The sequence below is a fragment of the Calidris pugnax genome, unplaced genomic scaffold (assembly GCF_001431845.1).
Source record: "Calidris pugnax isolate Ruff unplaced genomic scaffold, ASM143184v1 scaffold1, whole genome shotgun sequence".
In the NCBI taxonomy this organism is placed as follows: Eukaryota; Metazoa; Chordata; class Aves; order Charadriiformes; family Scolopacidae; genus Calidris; species Calidris pugnax.
This window is the reverse complement of record NW_015090800.1, coordinates 10853838-10872409: the sequence shown is the minus strand read 5'-3', so window position 1 is coordinate 10872409 and position 18572 is coordinate 10853838. Positions and strand designations below refer to the sequence as shown.

The window sequence follows — 18572 nt, the reverse complement described above, 5'->3', positions numbered from 1 at the left end:
CATTTTTGCTGGGGGAACAATTCATACCAGGATTACTGTGGGAGCTGTAAGGCACTTGTTTTACAGTCAGCAGTGGTGGTATAATATTAAATAGAATTTACAGCCAGAGGCTGAGGCAGTGGTTGCCCAGGTATACTGTAGATCTGAAGAGAAAGAAATTAACCCTGTAAAATCTAGAGCTGCTGGATAAGTGCCAGGTGCAATGTACATAGCAATAGGCATATACTAAAGTGCTCAGATCCCATGAAAGATGTACACCCATTCTCACCCTGTATAAATCAAAGTATTTCGACTGTGGTGTTGCTACATTACTCTGCACTACGGCAGGGTTTTGTAACTGTTTGTTTTGTTGGAAAAAAATCATAAAGGTTAAATCACATTTTGATTAAAACATGCAGTCCGGGCCTCTAATCCCTCCTTATTATATAAGTGGCTCTAGCAGTTTTCTCAAACAAAGCAAATGTCACAAGGGCAAGTCAGTCATCCTGTCTAGGGGACACTGTCAACTCCCTGAAGTTGACAAGTGTGGCCTTTAAGCCTCTGAATGCACAAACCTCAGTCTCTGGGCAGGTCTTAAATTGAAACTTCTGCAAAATCCTCAGCAGAGTAATTTTTGTCTCCAGCAAACCCATTTTCATGCCAATGCAGCCACGGGGTCCCGCTCCAAAGGGCAGGTATGCAAAGGGATGTCGTTCCTTCTTGGCCTCCTCTGTAAATCTAGAAGGTGCAGAGATGGAAAGCGGGTCAAGAAATGCTTTTTGCTCCTGATTCTGTGTTTTTCATTTACTTCTCAAAAGGTGGTTATTTCAATTGGTCTTAAAGGAAAGGTCAAGGGTACTATTGACAGATTATGTCCTGAAGGGGCTGACACCCTTAAGTAAACAGATTATTGTCTTATTGCTACAGCCTTTGTCAGCTGGTGACTCCAGAAGACCCATAGACTTTAGTATTACTTCCAATCTATCTTTAATGAATTGCCTCCATTTGATGACCACATTCAAAAGAACGATAACTTCTAGCTGTGTAAACCTTTGCATATGTGAGATTACAGCTCAGAGGAAACTAACAAGCTGCGATGCGAAATATCTAGAATTAGTAACAGTGCGTCCATGCTGTGCACCGCAGATGCAGATCAACGGGAATTTCTCTTTGAAGTTTCCAAGAGGAGATGAAATCTCATGGGGTTGGACAGGCCATGGAAGACAGTTATTACAATTCAATACAGCCCTTCTTTCTGCTCTTGGTCCAAAGAGACCAGGTTCCCAGTTAGGAAGCATTGAAATTACAAACAGTTCTGTTCTTAGAGCTGAAGTACCCCAGTCCTATTGGAAAGACTGCTTAATATGGCAGACCATATGCAGATCTGCATCATCTAGCTAGCTTTAAAATACTTGATCAACCCATTAGAAATCAGCTTTTTTTTCCTTTTTTTTTTCCTTTTTTTTTCCCCATAAGGAAGGAAACAAAATTCTTATTTGAACAGCAGTCCAAAAGAAAACAATTAAAATCTGTTTGCCAACATCTGCAAAGACAGATGTATACCGGACAGCATATGTACAGACAAGAGTACAGAGTCTGAGTCAGTACCAGTTATTAGGGCCAATGCATAATCAATGAGGTGAGGCTCGCGGTGATCAGAGTGACTTAAACCAAGCAAACCTTTACAGTGAAGGCATTACCCTGGAAATCTACATAGTCCTCCCATGCTGTAGGTTATTTGGAGCTGTTCTGGTAGTATAGAACTATTTCTACAGTTCTGTATGTGGATAAGGGTTCTGTCTGTCCTTCATCTACAGGAGATAGAAGGAAAATCTCTCATTTGTTTGGGTAAAATTTGCAAAAATTTTAAACTGCTAAGGCCCCAGAGAACTCATGCAGGGTAGAAAGAGATGAGAGGTAATACAGGTTTGAAAAAAATAATATTTCCACCTTCCAGTACCTAAAGGGGGCCTACAGGAGAGATGGGGAGGGACTCTTTATCAGGGAGTGTAGTGATAGGATGAGGGGAAATAGTTTTACAACTGAAAAAGAGGAGATTTAGTCTAGATATTAGGAAGAAATTCTTTACTATGGGGGTGGTGAGGCACTGGAACAGGTTGCCCGGGGACATTGTGGGTGCCTCATCTCTGGAGGTGTTGAAGGCCAGGCAGGATGGGGCTTTGAGCAACCTGCTCTAGTGGGAGGTGTTGGAACTCGACGATCTTTACTCAGTGTTGGTCTCTCACAAGTCCCTTCCAACCCGAACCATACTATAATTCAAATATTTTGTATTTCTGCTAACCCCATCCCCATGCTTAGATATCCTAAATAAGATTGAGATACTACTGCAGAAAGTACTATAGAAGCCCATAATTTGGGACTGAAGGCCCATTAACTCATGTACTGAGCACAGTTGCATATCCCATGAAAACAGCTTAATGCAATTCTTGCCTTGCTCACCCCCATATATCATTCTGGTAAATTTAAAGTCTTCCATGTTTTGTTCCTGAGGCAGATTTCACAACAAAATATTAGGGGATAAAAGCCTGTAGCTGAATTAATTTATTTTTTTGTTAAGCTCTTATTTTATAATTGTTACTAACATTACCAACTGATACAAGCTGAGGAGAGTGTTATGTTTTATTCCCCGGGGAAATTTTAAAAGGGAATTCATCTCAGATTCATAACAAACAGCACCGTATGTCAGGGGAACTGCAGCCCCCACTATCCATTTTACCCTGTTATCTGCTTTTGCACTACTGTTAAAGTGGTGAATAAACAATTAAGGCAGCAGTTCTACATAAGCGTTGCTAAAAAAACACCCCAGGCATCCAGTTATTGCTAAGATTTCTCCCCAACAAAAGCTCTGGGCTTCTCTAACTCTGGCATTGCTCTTCTTCATAGCCTAAGGTACCTGATAGAGCACCTGCCAGGATTTGCTCCAGGAGGAGCACTGGGCAAACCCACCTACACCTGGTCTGCCTGCATCACGCCCAGTTGTTTGTGGAGCACACACTTTTTTTCTTAGTAGACTTTTCAACATGGTGGTAGCTTAAAATGCAGCTGCCCACAGAAGAGCTTAAAATACATCTGCCTACAAAACTAAACTGTGCTTCCACACAGCACCACATCGGCTTAAATCCTCCCCGTAAACTCAACTCGGCATCTGTAGGATAGGGCAGGGAGCTCAAACACAACCTGACAGTGCCCCCCGGCGTCGACGAGAATAAATGCTCCATGTGGAAAGGTGTCTTGCCAAGCAGAGCTAAGAACCCAGCATCCTAATTTATGGGTGGAGAGTAAATTCCCAGCGGGAGTTGGGGTAGGTTCCCCCTCACAACGGTGTGCCTGCACCATTACAAGATCTCAGGTGAAAAGGCTGCTATAAACCTGCCAGAAGTTGGGTGAATTTCCTGGCTACCCCCACGCTGCGTATATATATACCATCTCACTTTAGAATTTCTGCATCCAGAGGTGACACTATTCGTAGCATCTGATTTGGGAACAGGTCTGAAAACCCACACCACATTTCAACCTTGATCAAACCTTACACCTTCTGTGGGATCTGCCACTTTTACCACTCGTCTAATTTGGTAGAAGTAATATATTTTTATGATCTAAATTGTACTGTGCTCCTCTTGGCAGAAATACTGCCTCAGGTGAATAGCAAGTGATGATGGCTGTGGAGGAACAGCAGGATCTCCACAGGATGGGCTCGGGTCCTTTGCCCATCCCTAATGCATGAACCAGCATTTAAGGCAGGGCTTTGATCTAAACAGGCTTCAACCTAAGAATGGAAAGCATTACTCCACATACCTCTCGGGAATGAACTTCTCAGGCTCTGGCCAGAATTCAGGGTTGTGGTGGAGATGTCCAACTGCGGTTTCGATGACAGCCCCGGCTGGAATATGCTGCCCCAGCACTACGCAGTCTTTAGCTGCTTCCCGAGTGAACCTGCAACAGTAAGTGTCATGTGTCCCATATGATTAATAAAGGTAAAAACACAGCAGGAGGGAACCATAAAGGTCAATCTCTTCAGCTGGGCTGACCCCGCAACTTAGGAGTAACACTTTTCCAGTAGATAAATACAGCGACCATTGATGATGCTTGTGTCCTCTCAGGTTACAATCATCTCCACCTAGAAGCACACAGCTCCAAACCGGCTGACTAACTTTTGTCCTTTTCACAGTAAAACATTTCTGGTTGCTTATAGTTTTCCAAAATGTTAACTGTTAAAATGCAATTTTGCTGATAATGTTGATTTTAGACTAATTTCTTATCAAAATTGCAGATGAAATGTGCCAGTCATCTCTAATAACAGGCAGAAAGAGTATGCTGGTTTGCTTTCAGGAAAAAATGACATCAAATGTAGTTTTGAGCTTGTTTACTTGAGAAGGTCCCCCACATTGGGACAGCACCTGAAACTTATCAAGGGATGGTTTTAATAATAGGGCTGAATGTTCTGCTGCTGCTACAAAAATACAACCAGTTCACAAGCCTTGGAAAATTGCATTTCACATACACTCATCAAAGATAGACAAGACGTTAGCAGCAAAACTTCCCAGATTCCTCCCACCTTGTGGTGACAGGTGACAAAGTAATACTGTCCTTAGAAACCTCATCATGACAAGAAGACTGAGAAAAGCCAACTGCCAAAGTCGAGCTTTGGTCTGTAAACCTTGTAAAAAATTGGTGTGTGGGCGTGCATGTGTGGTGGCAAATCCTGATCTAGATCTTTCGGTGCTTGGGTGGTCGCTGCAGACCCCATTACCAGCCCAGGCCCAGGCAGGTGCCCAGATATCTCAGCCCAGGAGCTATTCCCCAGGAACCAGCTGGGAGCACAGGGGCAAAACAACGTGCAGGAGCTCCTTTTGCTGCTCCCTGCCCTGTGCCTAAAATGTTGAACAAAGATTTCCATGTCAGGGCTGTCAGTCTGGTATCATTACAGGAACACATTCTTTCCTTGCTGTCACCCATCTCTCTCTCACAGACAAATAAATAACCGAGGCTCCAAACCTGGAACAAAACACTGGCATCCTAAAAAACATATTGACAAGGCATCCTTCTTATCCTTACATGAATTTGGTGATAGTGGAAATGAGTTCTGGGAAAGAAAGTTCTCCTTCTAGTAAGTTCATTTTTCTAAAGAAACAACTCATTTTATAACAAGCTTGGCTGCTACTGAATTTTCCCCTAACTCAGAATGATCCTTGTCATAGGCAATTAGCATCTTTCCGAGGCACCGGGCTGTCCTATCCATTCTACATCCATCAGAGTAAAAGCCAGATCAATAAATACCACTGACAATGCCAACCAAAACTTGGGAACAACTTTGCTCCATTCTCATTCTGTTTCCCATCTGACAAACATTGATCGTTTCCCAGTGTTTCAGCTGAAACTCAAAGATCCCCGATGCTTTAACCGGCAGAACAATTTCTGCTTGTATACCATGTAAAACATAGTAAAGCCCAGTCAGCTGATCCAGGAGCAAGTATCTTTGACATTTACTCTCTGAACAATTCTGCAGAAGTCCATGGAAAAATCTTGACTTCCAATCTTTGTGAACATATAAAAGAGAATATGATTTTAAGCTCTTTTTGATTTTATTTTAAGGTGCTTGCAGTTGTGGGGTAAAAAGGCTCTCACAGCAAGCTCAGCTTTGGCTCCTTTCCAATCATCTAAATGTTTCACCTGGCTTCACAAGAAGCAGTGCAACAGGCTGACCACTTTGAAAAGTTCCATTCTTAACATTTGCATTTATGCTTGTAAAAACCTGCAAATTTGACAATCACACAGATTTCTAATTTCTTTTCCCCTTGTTTTCAGTTAATTGATGTAACTTAGTAAAATTAGTCTTGAGTGAATTGGGGCCAAAATTTAAAAATTTAATGGCTGTAGCCATTAGCTTAGCTATATCAGTATAACATAGTACTAAGTGCAAAACAGTAGGGGTTCAAGTTAAACACACATGTAAAATACAGCTTTCTGAATGTGCAACCCTTCCACAGATCAGGGCCTTGATGCCCAGCAGGGTAACTCCTCCACTAGCTATCAGGCTAGGGTAGGTCTTTGCCCTGTGTCTCCAAAGCCCAAGGCATAGAGAAGCAACAGCATCTGGCTTCAAAAGGCCAGTCCTGCTGCAAAATAACTCCATCCTCTAACCTTGGAGGACGTGAGGAATGATGAAGAAGCAATCTTGGCCAATCTGTTGTAAAAAACTGCTTTAGAAATAGCAGTATTAGCCAGTTCCAGGTTTCCTTCAAAAGGCCACATAATATCTTTCAAATGCACAAGCAGTATTGATGCTGGCACAGAGACCAAGGGCACATTGGTCTTCCAACAGCAGAATTCCATTTTATAGAGTTAGGGATATACCCTGTGGAATCAGAAGGGGAAAAAAAAAAAATACCTGAATGCAGGTGGGTACATGCGCAACGTCTCTGCAATCACCATGTCCAGATAAGGGAGTTCTTGTACATTTTGGTAATCAGGAACCATCTGAAAAGGCAGAAAGAAAGGAACAATTACATTTTCTCACATTTAAGTGCCAAACTCATCTCAGATTGGCTTTTAAATCATCTATTTTTTACTGGGCTTTTTTTTTTTCCTGTAGAAGAACTCGATGTCTCATCTAAAACAGTAAATGATAAAATTATACAAAAATGTGGGCAGTAATTAAATGTGTGTATAACATTCCTCTCATCATCAAAACACTTTGGTCCACAGCCCAGCTTAAGATACAATAATAAATCAACTTGCTAGGACGTATTAAAAACAGGGCATTACAGAGCACATTAATAGCTACAACAGAGCTATTGTTTTTATACATGGACTAAAATCTGCACAGGACCTCTGTTTCCTCGCAAAGAACAGAGTGTGGCAGACCAGCAGCACCATGTTCACAAGAAACAGCAAGTCCTTCAGTTATTCATGTTGGAGCAAACCCTTTGCCCTTCCCCAGTTATAGAAATAAAGCAAAGTCCTAGTGCTGTGAAGTCTGTGGAGGGGTGGGAGACAGCACTGGCAGAAACCAGCACCCTGATGAGGAACGTCACGCAGCTGAGAATTGCTCTGTTGAGCAGAAGGGGCTGAGGTACAGCCCAAATCCCACCTGGCAGGATCAGGATTGCAATAGTGCCTGGGGAGACAAGCCCGTTTCCTCCTGTGGCCATCCCTTGTGCAACCCTGCTTTATTTTGCATAGTGGGTAATACTCGAGCCCACATTTCCATTAATCTACAAAACACCTGCCCCTTGACAACAAATGATGGGTGTTAAAACCCAAACAGGACTGTAGCTCAGCAGACTTTGCCCTCTGACAAGCAGCAAACAGAGAGAGACACCAAACCACGGATGGCCACCAGCAGCAGTGACACGACTCAGGGCACAGACAAACGGACAATTTCTTCCACTGTTACCTTCCTCGGAAAAAAGGACATTTTCCCTGTCTTATTCAGTGCTCTCAGCAGAGGGCAGCCAAAGTACATCTAATAACCTCATCAGGAAAGCAGAGTTTTGTTTTAAATTAGAGCATCTCCTAAAGACTGACACGGAGTAAATTGGAGAAAAGCACAGACGTCAGACTAGACTAAACCTTTTATGAAGATTTGGGGCCCCTGCCGTTCACAAAGGGGACTGGATTCCATCCCTCCTTTATTTACTACAGCACTTTTCATGTATAATGCATATTTTATTGAATTTTCATGCAAAAACATATGGTACATACTGAAAATACTAAGCAGAGAACAACTCCAGATGGTATGCAGAAAAGGCACACAATAGAACGAGGATACCTTGCTGGATTAGGGTATCCCACTTATTCAGCACTAAGCCACTATGCACCATTTCACATTAACTGATCTTTTCTGGGAAGGAAACAGATACATTCTATTATCTCCATTTTTTGACTCAAGCAAGAAAAGCAAAAGCAGAGAAAGTAATTTGTACAGGCTGAGGAAAACCAGCGTGTCTGCTCCTCTCTTAGGGAAAAAGATGCAACTCAGCTTGTCAATAGATGAAGTATTTTGTCAGTATATGTCAAATATTATCAATACAGGAAGTAGAGACTGCACTGACTGCCTTTCAGTGTTGTTTTTATATTGCAGCAGTGCCTACTAACGCAAATGTTTGGCTTTGCTCGATGGTTATCAGACAAAGGAGACTCAAAGACACAAATGGCAGCAATGTCATGAGAACCATGGCTGAAGGCTGTGCAAAGAGCTGTATAATTTGAATAACTAAAACCAAAGACGGGAGGATGATTTTTAGCACCCTTGTTTTGCAGAAAGGGATTCGAGGGTTACGTGATTTCGCACGGGAAATCAATAGCAGAGGCTGGAAATGAACTATGATCAGACTCCAATTTCAGGCCATCGTGGCAAAACTACCCTTCTCCATGACCACATAGGTGTTCCACGCTGACACAAACACGTACTGTGGTCTGTATTCATTTTTATTAAACTAATTTTACACCTCTCCTTCAGACCTTTCCTCTATCCTTTTCATATTGTTCTCCTGCATCTCTTTGAATCTCAGGTCAGCATCCAAGTCCTGTCTCTGCAATCCCTCCTGATTTCATGGCCGGGATAGCTGAGGGAAGGGTTCAGCTCAGACTAAATGAGTGGTGGAGCCAAGAGCACACTGTGATGTATTCGATTCTCTGAGCCATGCTCTTTCCACTGGGCCTTCCTGTCTCTCTCATAATCCCTCTACTTACTTCTGGAGTCAATAATTAAGATAATTATATGGTAACCTGATATAATAAGTAGCCACTAAATCAAACCATACATCAACAAATAATATAACACTAAATTATGGGAGCTTTGATTTGCTCTTTCAAATAGCTTCTATACCTTCAGGGGATTTGCAGTTCAGAAAACAAAACAAAGGTGCAAAACCAGCTGATTTTCCTTAGAAGAAAATTCCTTTTGCTTACATAAAGAAAAAGGGGTCGGTCAAATGGCAGCACAGTGAACTCTGCTATCGTGAGCATGGCAGACGCATCAGTCATTTCCTACATCTAATGCAACTTAATTATTGGCACATCCATGCTTTTAGCATCAAAGTAGCTGGACCTAATTTAGCAGTTGTTTTCAAGGTCTGACCCAGGGCTGCGTAAAGTACACACCAGCCAAGTGTCTCTGTTTAGGAAGGACAGTTTTGCTGCTTTTTTTTCCTTTCAAAGAAAATATTTTCCATTTGTTTTTCCACTCCCTCTCTTCAAAATATTCCTTTAGCCAAGCACATTTCAAAGGAACTTAAATATGTAAAAAACTTTCTCCCTAAATATCCCTATTTATATCTTTCATCTGCTGACAGGTTTGCTGGGTGGGGGGTGATGATGTGCAAAGATGCCACTTTAACCCCCTACAAAAATGTCTATGTTATCTCTTATTGAAGACTGTTTTGGTGGGGTTTTTTTAATTAAGAAAGAGATTCCTTTCTGAAACAACTAGAGGGGGGAAAGGAGGGACCACATTGCATGTAATAAAACAACCTGTATTTTAATCTTGCAGCCACTGCTTTGCACTGCAGTTTGTCTATGTTTTGAACAACCTTGTAATATATTTTTCTGTTGACATGGAAGCCAAATGGCCATGTAACATCTTAAGGCATTTCACTGCGTGCATGCTTCCACAGTTCCATTTCAGGAGGTATGGTGGTACGCTCTCACACATCCCAGACCATTCAATCACTACTGGGGTCCACAAAGCATCCAGTTTGGCCGCAAACTCTTCTTTATGAGTGACAATAAATCCCAGCCCTTGATTCCTTAGAAAATGGTGGGAAATTAATTCTTCACCCCATGGAGTACCCTAAGGTGAAATACCAGCACTGATTATAAAATTGCCTGTGTGCTACAAGGCTGATGTGTGTGTTAATCCCCATATAAATTCCAAGAGAGATAACTGCCTTCAGATCCACCTCTGCTTTTTAGTATATTGGCTTTAGCATTTTCTAGGCAGGCAAATCTATTTTTTGCCACCACCCTCAGTTAACTTTTAATTCCTCAATGAACACCAAGGGAATCCAAGTGCTGACAGGAGAGGTCTGGCCAATCTTTCTGCTGCAGTTTGAGATGTTACTGTTCCCAGTTGCTCGCTCTTCTTTGCTGGCTGTGGTTAGCGTCACCACAGCCAAGTCAGCAGAAGGGAACATATGCCTGCACCTCAGTTCCTTCCATACAACGTCCAGCATGAACCCATCTTCAGCGACAGTTTAAGATGAGATACTAACTTTTCCCCAAAGAAGCTGGTGAGTCAGGAACAGATCCTCCTCTACCCACCTCTGTTTTGGGAATGGTAATCCAAGTACACATCAGTGATTAACAGAATTCCACTTATCCTCTTGGTCATGGTCTGGTAGTGCTTAGCAGCCAGAAATGAAAAAAAAAAATCAGGGAAAATTTTGTGTAGCTGACAGAGTGTGACGTGCACCTGAAATCAATTTGGAAGCAGCGAAGGCTGCAGAGACCACATTCCTCATAACTAGTGCTGCTGAGTCATGGCCTGAGACTGAACCGGCTGCGGTTTCTGAGAAATTGCAATCCAAATCAAATGCCTGATGGGCAGGTGTGACTGTGACAAGGTCCATTTCAGAGAAATGACGTGCAGACCTACTTAAGTATAGATGCAGATCCATGAGTGATCTGTGTAGGCATAGCTACACAGCCCACATCAGCTCTCCCCCAAAATGTAGGCTTTGGAAAGGGGTGGTGAGTCAAAAACAAGCCAGCATCATACCCAGTGACTCTCACCAACTTCCCCTTTCAGATTGCCAGAAGAGCTATTTAAACCATAGCTATAGCTAGACTCACGAACAGGTCAATAATGTTTCTTGATCACATGGTTCAAAAGCCGCTGACATATCAAAGAATCTCTTTGGTCACCTCTAGGAGCTGCTTGTCCCCTAACAAACACTAGATTCTGTGGGTCACGCTCAGTCCAGGAAAGTGGTAAAAAAGTCAAGAATACTATGTCATTAGGGTCATCCCATGACAACCTTACTAATAACCATATCAAGAAAGGAAAGGTTAGAAACAGATCAAAATGCAGATCAATGATAAAAAGAGGTGAAGTGGTTCAACAGGCACCTATCTTTAACTTTCTTAAGGAAAGCTTACCTTGTGTTTTACCACTTCCACAACAACATGCTGGAATACCTGCAAAGCACCAAACTAAGACCTCCCTACAATGCCCCCTAAAATAGGGACAAAGTTGATGTAGTAAAATTCCTTGGCTTTATCCTCGGAACATAGACCAAACACTAAAAAAATGCTTAAGGCAGTCCTCACGCAATACTTATTGCAAAATCTCTCTCTCTGCTGTCTGCAGTTCTGCCTGTACCTGCCAAGTGAGATGTCTCTCTGAGGCATGGCACCAGGCAGAACCAGTCCTTGCCGCTGGGGAAACAGGACCCCGAAGCCCCTGAGTCCCGCTCATCTCACAAGGCAGGCCAGGGCACAAAGTGTTGCTTTAAGAGACGCTGCTTTAAGATAAAGAAGAGCCTATCTAAAATAATGAAGTGTCAGTTGAACATTTCCAGTGGCATTTCCAGGGGCCTACAGAAGGGTTTCTTCCAGCAAAATATTAAGTTCTTGACTATAGAACTAAGAACAAGGTTCAGGAACAAAAAAACAGGACAACAACCCTGTTTTCCAGATTAATATGCAGCAGCAGGAGGCTCCCTCAGCTGCCTAGAACCTCTCCTCTGGAATCTTCTCAGAAATAAACATTAAACTAAGTCCTCAGTTCCATCTCCTCATTCCTCTTTCCCCAGAAGCACACAAAGGCTATCCAAAACACGTACTCCCAAGCTTTCCCTTTATTACTTTATTCCACCTGCCACTTCTCTCATCTGCTTGAGTTGTCATTTAAGTGGAAACACAGCATCCAGGCTCTCACCCCTACCCTTGGTGGACGCTCATTGGAGTTGGGAGAGTTACTTTGCTCATTGAGGCGCTTCCCAAGCTGCAGCAGGACTCAGTGCTTCAGATAAATTCAACAAACTCCTCCCAATTCCTCCTAAAGGTCGTGCGTGCCAAATAAATTTAGTTTTACAGCTTTCTGTTCCAGTCACCTGCCACTCACCCTCACAGCTCCTCTAACTCCACCCGTCACGTTCCCCTCCTGCCCGGTCCATCACCCCACAAGTTGTGTGAACGGAGGCAGAGGCAGGTGCCGATTCGCAGGCCAAGTTCGGCGGTGGTGGGAAAGGCTGGCACACAGGTTACACACTGATAACCACATTACACACAGACCTGGCAGCCAAATTCCCTCCGTGACTTTGGTGCAAATCCACGCAGCTCCCTGGGGCTGTATCCATGTAAGAGAAGAGGAAAATGCGGTTCTAAGTATGTACCCAACAGTGCTGGGGAAAGAGCCAGAAAGTATAATGTTACACCAATGTCGACTCTCTTTAATGTTACTTTGCTTTTCGAATCAAAGACTTTAGCTCCTGACAGAAGACAGACCTGCACTACCTCCGGTAGCTTTTGCAGTGCTAAAACAAGGTCTTCATAGCATCACTGTTCGCAAGGAAACTTCTGTGAGATAAAAATACTTCCTGAAACTGAACAGTGTCCCAAAACCAAACAGATAAACAAAAAAGCTGCAACCAAAACATTCTCTTCCACCTACATTACTACTGACACATGGTGATCAGCAAGAACAGAATGAGTGCCATCAGGTAGAAGATCTGGGCAAAAAAAGGCAGGAAAAGAGAAGAAAATCGCTAAGGAAATCCTTTTCGAGGCAAGCTACAAAAGAAAATAAAGGAGAAAAAAAATCTGTTTCAATCTTGGTTTTATAAATTTGTCAGCTGCACCTAGTCCCAGATTCCTGTGCCAAGAGAAGTGGGTGCCCTTGAATGAAAAGCAAATAAGTAACTGGGAGTGAGACTGGGTGCCTGGGGGGCTGCCCTGTCACAAAGGAAGGGGCAAGTCCCCAGTGTGCTGATAGTGCCCGCCTGGCCAGGCAGCTTTTGGCACACAAGTACTATCGTTATACTATTTTAGTTTTTTTTTTTTTACTTAGGTTTGGAGGGGAAGAGTAGCTCCCCTACAGAGGTGGCTCTCTACCTGTATGCAATGTGTGTCTCTCTCCAGCTTTTTGTGGATGTGGTATAATCCCTGGCTGGGCATTGTAGCAGGCTAAGCCCATCAGAGGCACAGGCACTGCCCGTTTCTCGCCTCCTTAAAAACCATTCAGCTCCCAGGAAATTCCCCCCTGGTTCTCTCCTCAGCCCACCGGGGCTCGAAAGTCTCTTTTTCTACACTTGTCTGACACAATCAAAATTTCTACTTGGGTGGCAGAAATGCTGAATGGTGAAGGATCCCAGTGGGAGGGAGGCAAGGAGGAAATTAAACAGGAGAAAGGACTGCCAGAGGCCCAACAGGCTGAGAAAGAGAATTATAAAACTGGGGTAGGTCTGTCCGAAGGGCATGTCACCAGTCCAAAGCACATTAAGCACTGAAGTTTGTGCGAGACTTAATCCTTCCTGCTATAGAAGTGTCCCTTGGTGGTTGCTGCAGATCTACGGGAATAAAGAGGAGGGATTTTTTTCCCCTCTCAGCAGACATTCATGGTATCACATAAGCACCAGATGATTTAATTTAATCATTCCTGCTCCAGCTGCTATTTTCTGTATGGAGGTGACAGTGCTTTAAATTAGGGCCTTGCATATAAAAGGCCCGTGTGTTTAGCTTAATCAAATGTTCATTTCCTCACGTTATGTTTATATTAAAAGGCATCAGCATGAATTTTCATGCTACAAATAGAGGCTATCTTATGGGCTACGTAGTGAGGGGTCCTCTTCGGTCATTCTTCATCCCTATGGCCTCGTACACTTGGCAGCCTTATGGACTGAGAGGTGGCTCAGCCCCAGGCCTGCAGTTTGAGGAAATATGCCCTAGAGAGCATGGTCCAACCTATGAGGAGAGCAGAGCCTTACACAAAATAAATTACTTGGGTAATTCGCCCTTCTGCAGATACTTAAATATGGGCTTGAGCCAGTGGCTGCTTAAGTCACTGGCTTCAGCAGTCGCTGGATGAGAGCTTTTCTGAATTAGTAAACAGGCAAACATTCACAGCAAAGAAACTGCAAGATTCTCCCATCACTCTGCATAATTATTATTTGCTCCGACAAGGGCAGGTCAGTTTTAATACCATACAACATTTATGTAGTGCCTGATGCCTTGAAAACATTTTATGTACATTAGGTGCAGTACAACAATAATAAAACTTTGCCTTTCCATAGTTGCTTTCCCCCTGAGGCTCGCGAAGCATTTAGCAAACATTAATTAGTTGGTCATCTTCCAAATGCATGTGTGAGGTGCTCCTGGTAAATACTCCCTCCCTGTACACAAGGGGCCAGCAGAGGTGCTGCAGACCGAGGCCAACAATTCATAACCTTAAGAGTTGTGCACCCACAAACCCGAGCCTTCCTAAGTAGCCTGATTATTTTTTTCAGCCTCAGTGGGACTCCTGTGAGCAAGCAGGCAAATACTACTCTGGATGCATAGACTTAAAATGACCAAAAAAGAAAGGAATCTGTTGCAAGGCACTTAAATATGTCTTAAACAAAAAGGAGCTTTGTTTGCATTTAGCTGCCAAGATCATAGCTCAGGGCTCAGCCTGTCCTTGAGAAACTGATGGTACTAAAAGTACAGAAAGTAAAGAACGTTCTCTGGTCTCAAAGCTCCAATTCCTTGCAGTAGAATTCTGCACCTTCTACCTAATATAGGTTAAATCTACAGGTAAAAGCCATGTCTAGTCCTAGCTCCAAATTTTAGCATGTGGCCTTTCTACAAGGCACGAGGGAAAAGTTTGTTCCTGTTGAAAATTCTCACATTTTAGCTGAAAATATGAAAAACGGAGAAAGAAGGGGGAAAAAATTCTTTTCTGACCAAAGCTATTCAATGCCTCTTCCTCTTCTGCTCCCTCTGGAAAGTGCTGACTGCCCTGGATACAACAAAGCAATTTACAATTGGTATGTGAAAAAAAACTTGATAGCACTTGAAACAGCTTTTTTGTTTTCTCCTTCCAATGCATGAAAAGGATATTTTAAAAAAAACATCTACATGCCAGTCAAAAACCCACTACCCCAAGCTCAATGGGGAGCTGGCTGTGATCAGGGGTGGCTGCTACCGTGACACTATCCTATGACAAACCTCTCTAGATATTCAGATAAAGCTGTCTGCGACGAATCCTGGCAGGCGCCTATTCAAGGATTTCTTTCCCTTCCTTCCCTTACTCTATCTCTTCTCCATCTGGGAACACAGAAATTTCCCTAAGCCTGTTCACGCTTAGATTTAGTGAAGCCATCATGGTGTCATGTTCTGGCGCTGCTTTGTGTCTTCGCTTTCCTCTACCCTTTGTAGAGCAGCATGGCACGGCTGTCCATCTGTTTATGATTTACTTCACACAATGACTTGGTCCCAATTACACTGATAGGCACAGTAGGTTATTTGAGGGCCAACTGGACCTCTGTAATGACACTCAAACTGTATCCAAATTGTGGGAACGTTTCCAATCAAAAAAGGCCAGTGGAAAAACTCCACCGGGACCTCCCCCAGGAGAGCCTTCCTGTCCTTAATCCCAGGAAGGAAAAACAAAACTTCAATTCTTTATCTGGGATTCTTCTGCCAGTACCAGTGTCCAAGTGATCCACAATAACTGAAGAGAAGGCGAGAAACCGAGACCCGGGTCTTTTGTGATGTTTAAAGGAGCGTATTGCAGAAGAGATTATAAAGAGCAGTATGCAATACAGGAGGCCACATCTTCTGTGGTCTCCTTTAGCCCAGACTTGAATCACAGAATCAGAGGAGCTGTACCAAGCTGCACCAGCTGAGGACAGACCCAGGAAGCACAGCTTTTTGAGGGGCACTGCGTACTGCCATGGGTAGGAGACCCTCTGCTCGTACTGAATCACTCACCCTGGTGAGCACTCAGGAGCGAGGGGAAAAAAAAACCACAACTTGAAAAGCTGCAGGATGAAGTCACGGGGTCAGTAGTGAGAAAATACAGAATTCATTTGTAATCCGAACAAGGTCATTTCTAGCATGTTTTAAGATGATATAAGACTTTACAGGGAAGGCAAATGGAAAGTATTGCTCACGATTTCTTCTGCTTTATGAGTAAGCTGCTTTGGCCTTTATTTATTTATTACCTCACAGTCCCACAATGATCCTGGTGTGAAGACCAATTTGCTGTTCTTTCTCTCTTGCTTCTCAAGGATATTTTTGCTTCTTGAACCTGACCCTTTCCTGTCTCAGTTCCTGGCCACCTCACCATTTACTTCTCCCTATTTCCAAGGAGACCCTTATTTTTACAATTCCACACACCTCACCTGTGTGCTGTCTTTCCACTTATGGCCACATTACTTTAATACTCAGTATTTTATCCTTTCTTCTTTGTTTGCAAAGCTCTGTCCTGCTCTATCCTGTCACAAAAGCTCTGGGGTGCAATGTGGAGACCCAGGAAAATCTGCCCAACATGGTGGTACCCACCTGGATTTCAGCCAGCCCTGATGTGGAGGCCACTAGAGACACAAAGGGGGCACCCACAAAGCAATTATTCAGCACAGAGGAGCACTTTTAAGCTAGAAAAGTGCATAAACAATAGCGGTCTGCAGGGGGTTCACTAGCAATTTTGCCCATATAACATACCTAATAAGATACAGTATCCTTTGCTCTTTTTACCATGAGTTGTGGCACCTATAGACGGGCTAATTCGGGGATGGGGAGCATTTTCCAAGAGTACAAAGATGGATCACAGCTGTAGGCTTTTCCTTTAAAGGCCTTGTCACATGCACAAGAGGCATACTCAGAATATTACCAACCCCGATCGCTCAAACTTTATGAGCGAGGCCCCAACATACTTAGAAATTGGCTGGAAAACACATGAGATTTATGACAAATAATAATATTTTGAACTTCATTTGCCTTCTGGCTTCTGAACCGGGATTCATGTTTTCAGTCTTACCTTTTCAACCGGAAACCTTTTACTTCTTTTTTTTTTTTATTGGTTGTTTTTTGTTTTAATAATGAAAGATGAGATTCTGGTTTATACACCTGACTTCAGTGTTGAGTGATTTGAGAGAATACAAAACAAATACCCAGAGACTTGCGGCGCGAAGGCAGGATGCTGGTAATATTCCATTTACAGAGCACCATGGGCCATCCCTGCCTGCCCTTTGGCCATCTGCTGCTAGCACTCGGCTTGAATCACACAGACCTTCAAAAAAACAAACAAAAAATTCTACGAGACCAGGAACTTCACGTGAGTAAACACCACATAAGCATGCACTGATCCCCAAGGTTCACTGCTCCTCAGAGTGTCCACGGTTTTGCAACACATGTTTTGGGGGGTACAGGGGTGAGTGGGTTATTGCTAGAGGGACCTGGGGGATTAAGCATCCAACCTCCTCAGAAAAGGCCAAATTTGGTACCTTGGCAGAGCTTGTCAGAGAACAAAATTGAAACGTGCAGTCAAAGTAATTGGGGTGTGTGTGGGGGAACTGTGCTGAGTCTATATATAGCATTTTGTTTCTGCTGGGTACTGGGGGGGAGAGAGGGAGGAAGTGAGGGGGAGAGAGGGGAAAAGAAAGATAAATTTTGGTTGCTGCTGTCGTACGCAGATCCACTTATCTATGGCTGAAGCCCAGACAGCTGTGTGACTCTAAATGAAGAAATTTAATTAAAAAGTAAAAAATGAAAATCAGCAAAAAAAACCCAACAAAAAAACAGAGAAAAAACAGGACTTCATGCTTCCCACACCTACCCTGATGTATAAATAGTGACTATCTGACTGATGAAGGGTGCTTATTATTTCTTTGACTCCCATGCGTGTAAAGAAACCTACAATTCTTTCTAGCGAGCAAGCAGGATAATCACAAAGCCAATGGCACTTTGCTGCTCTTCAAACTTGGCTGCTCTAGTTTAAATACCATCATGCAACATCTTGGTAGCCCCAGTCATGTAATACCTATGAAGCACTGAAAAAAAACGGAGTTTGGATCAACTATGAAGGAAAAGATTCTGGAAAGCAGGTTACTTGGGATCATACTCTGCCTGATTTACACCTCTTGTAAGAAACACGTTGGGAAAAACAGCAAGTGGATGTGATTCCCTTTTGCGCTTCTTACATACTTGGCCCTGCCTTCTGCCAGCGTAACTTAGAGCAACCTCATGTTTTTCCCTGCCTTAGCTCCCAAGGCATTTGTGATGCAGCTCAGAAGAGCCAGAACATCTTGCACTTTTGTCCATACGCACTGCTTTTCCTAACACATTGGCTTCTCATGCCTTTCACATTATGGCACAGTAAGAGAGATTGGTATTAGTACTTTTGGCCTCTCTTCATGGGTGCACACATGTATGCATGTGTATTTTCTGTAACACATTCATCAATTTGAAATGGTATAAAAATGACTGAAAAAAAAATCAGGTCTTAAAATTTCAGAAGATTCAAAGTGTCAGCGCTGCGAAGTCAGAAAATTCATTCCAAGTCCTATTTATCTAGGTCAGGATGTGGGAAGGCTTTTTTTTTTCTTTTTTTTTTTTTTTTTTTTATTTTTCCTATTGCCCTCCCCCATTTT

The 18572-nt window shown here is 43.0% G+C and overlaps 1 protein-coding gene across 2 annotated transcripts in view; it reads right to left on the bottom strand.

Moving 5' to 3' along the window:
* Positions 1-18572, bottom strand: part of TBXAS1 (thromboxane A synthase 1) — a 244297-nt gene that overhangs the window by 3815 nt on the left and 221910 nt on the right. Inside the window, exons 10-12 of one of the 2 annotated variants that reach the window (XM_014937534.1) lie at positions 6389-6477; positions 3796-3933; positions 555-717 (exon numbers count right to left, since the gene is read on the bottom strand). In XM_014937534.1, the coding sequence (XP_014793020.1) occupies positions 555-717; positions 3796-3933; positions 6389-6477 (390 nt within the window). Of the gene's footprint in view, positions 1-476; positions 718-3795; positions 3934-6388; positions 6478-18572 lie in introns of those variants that run through there. The other variant, XM_014937533.1, reaches the window with a different exon arrangement.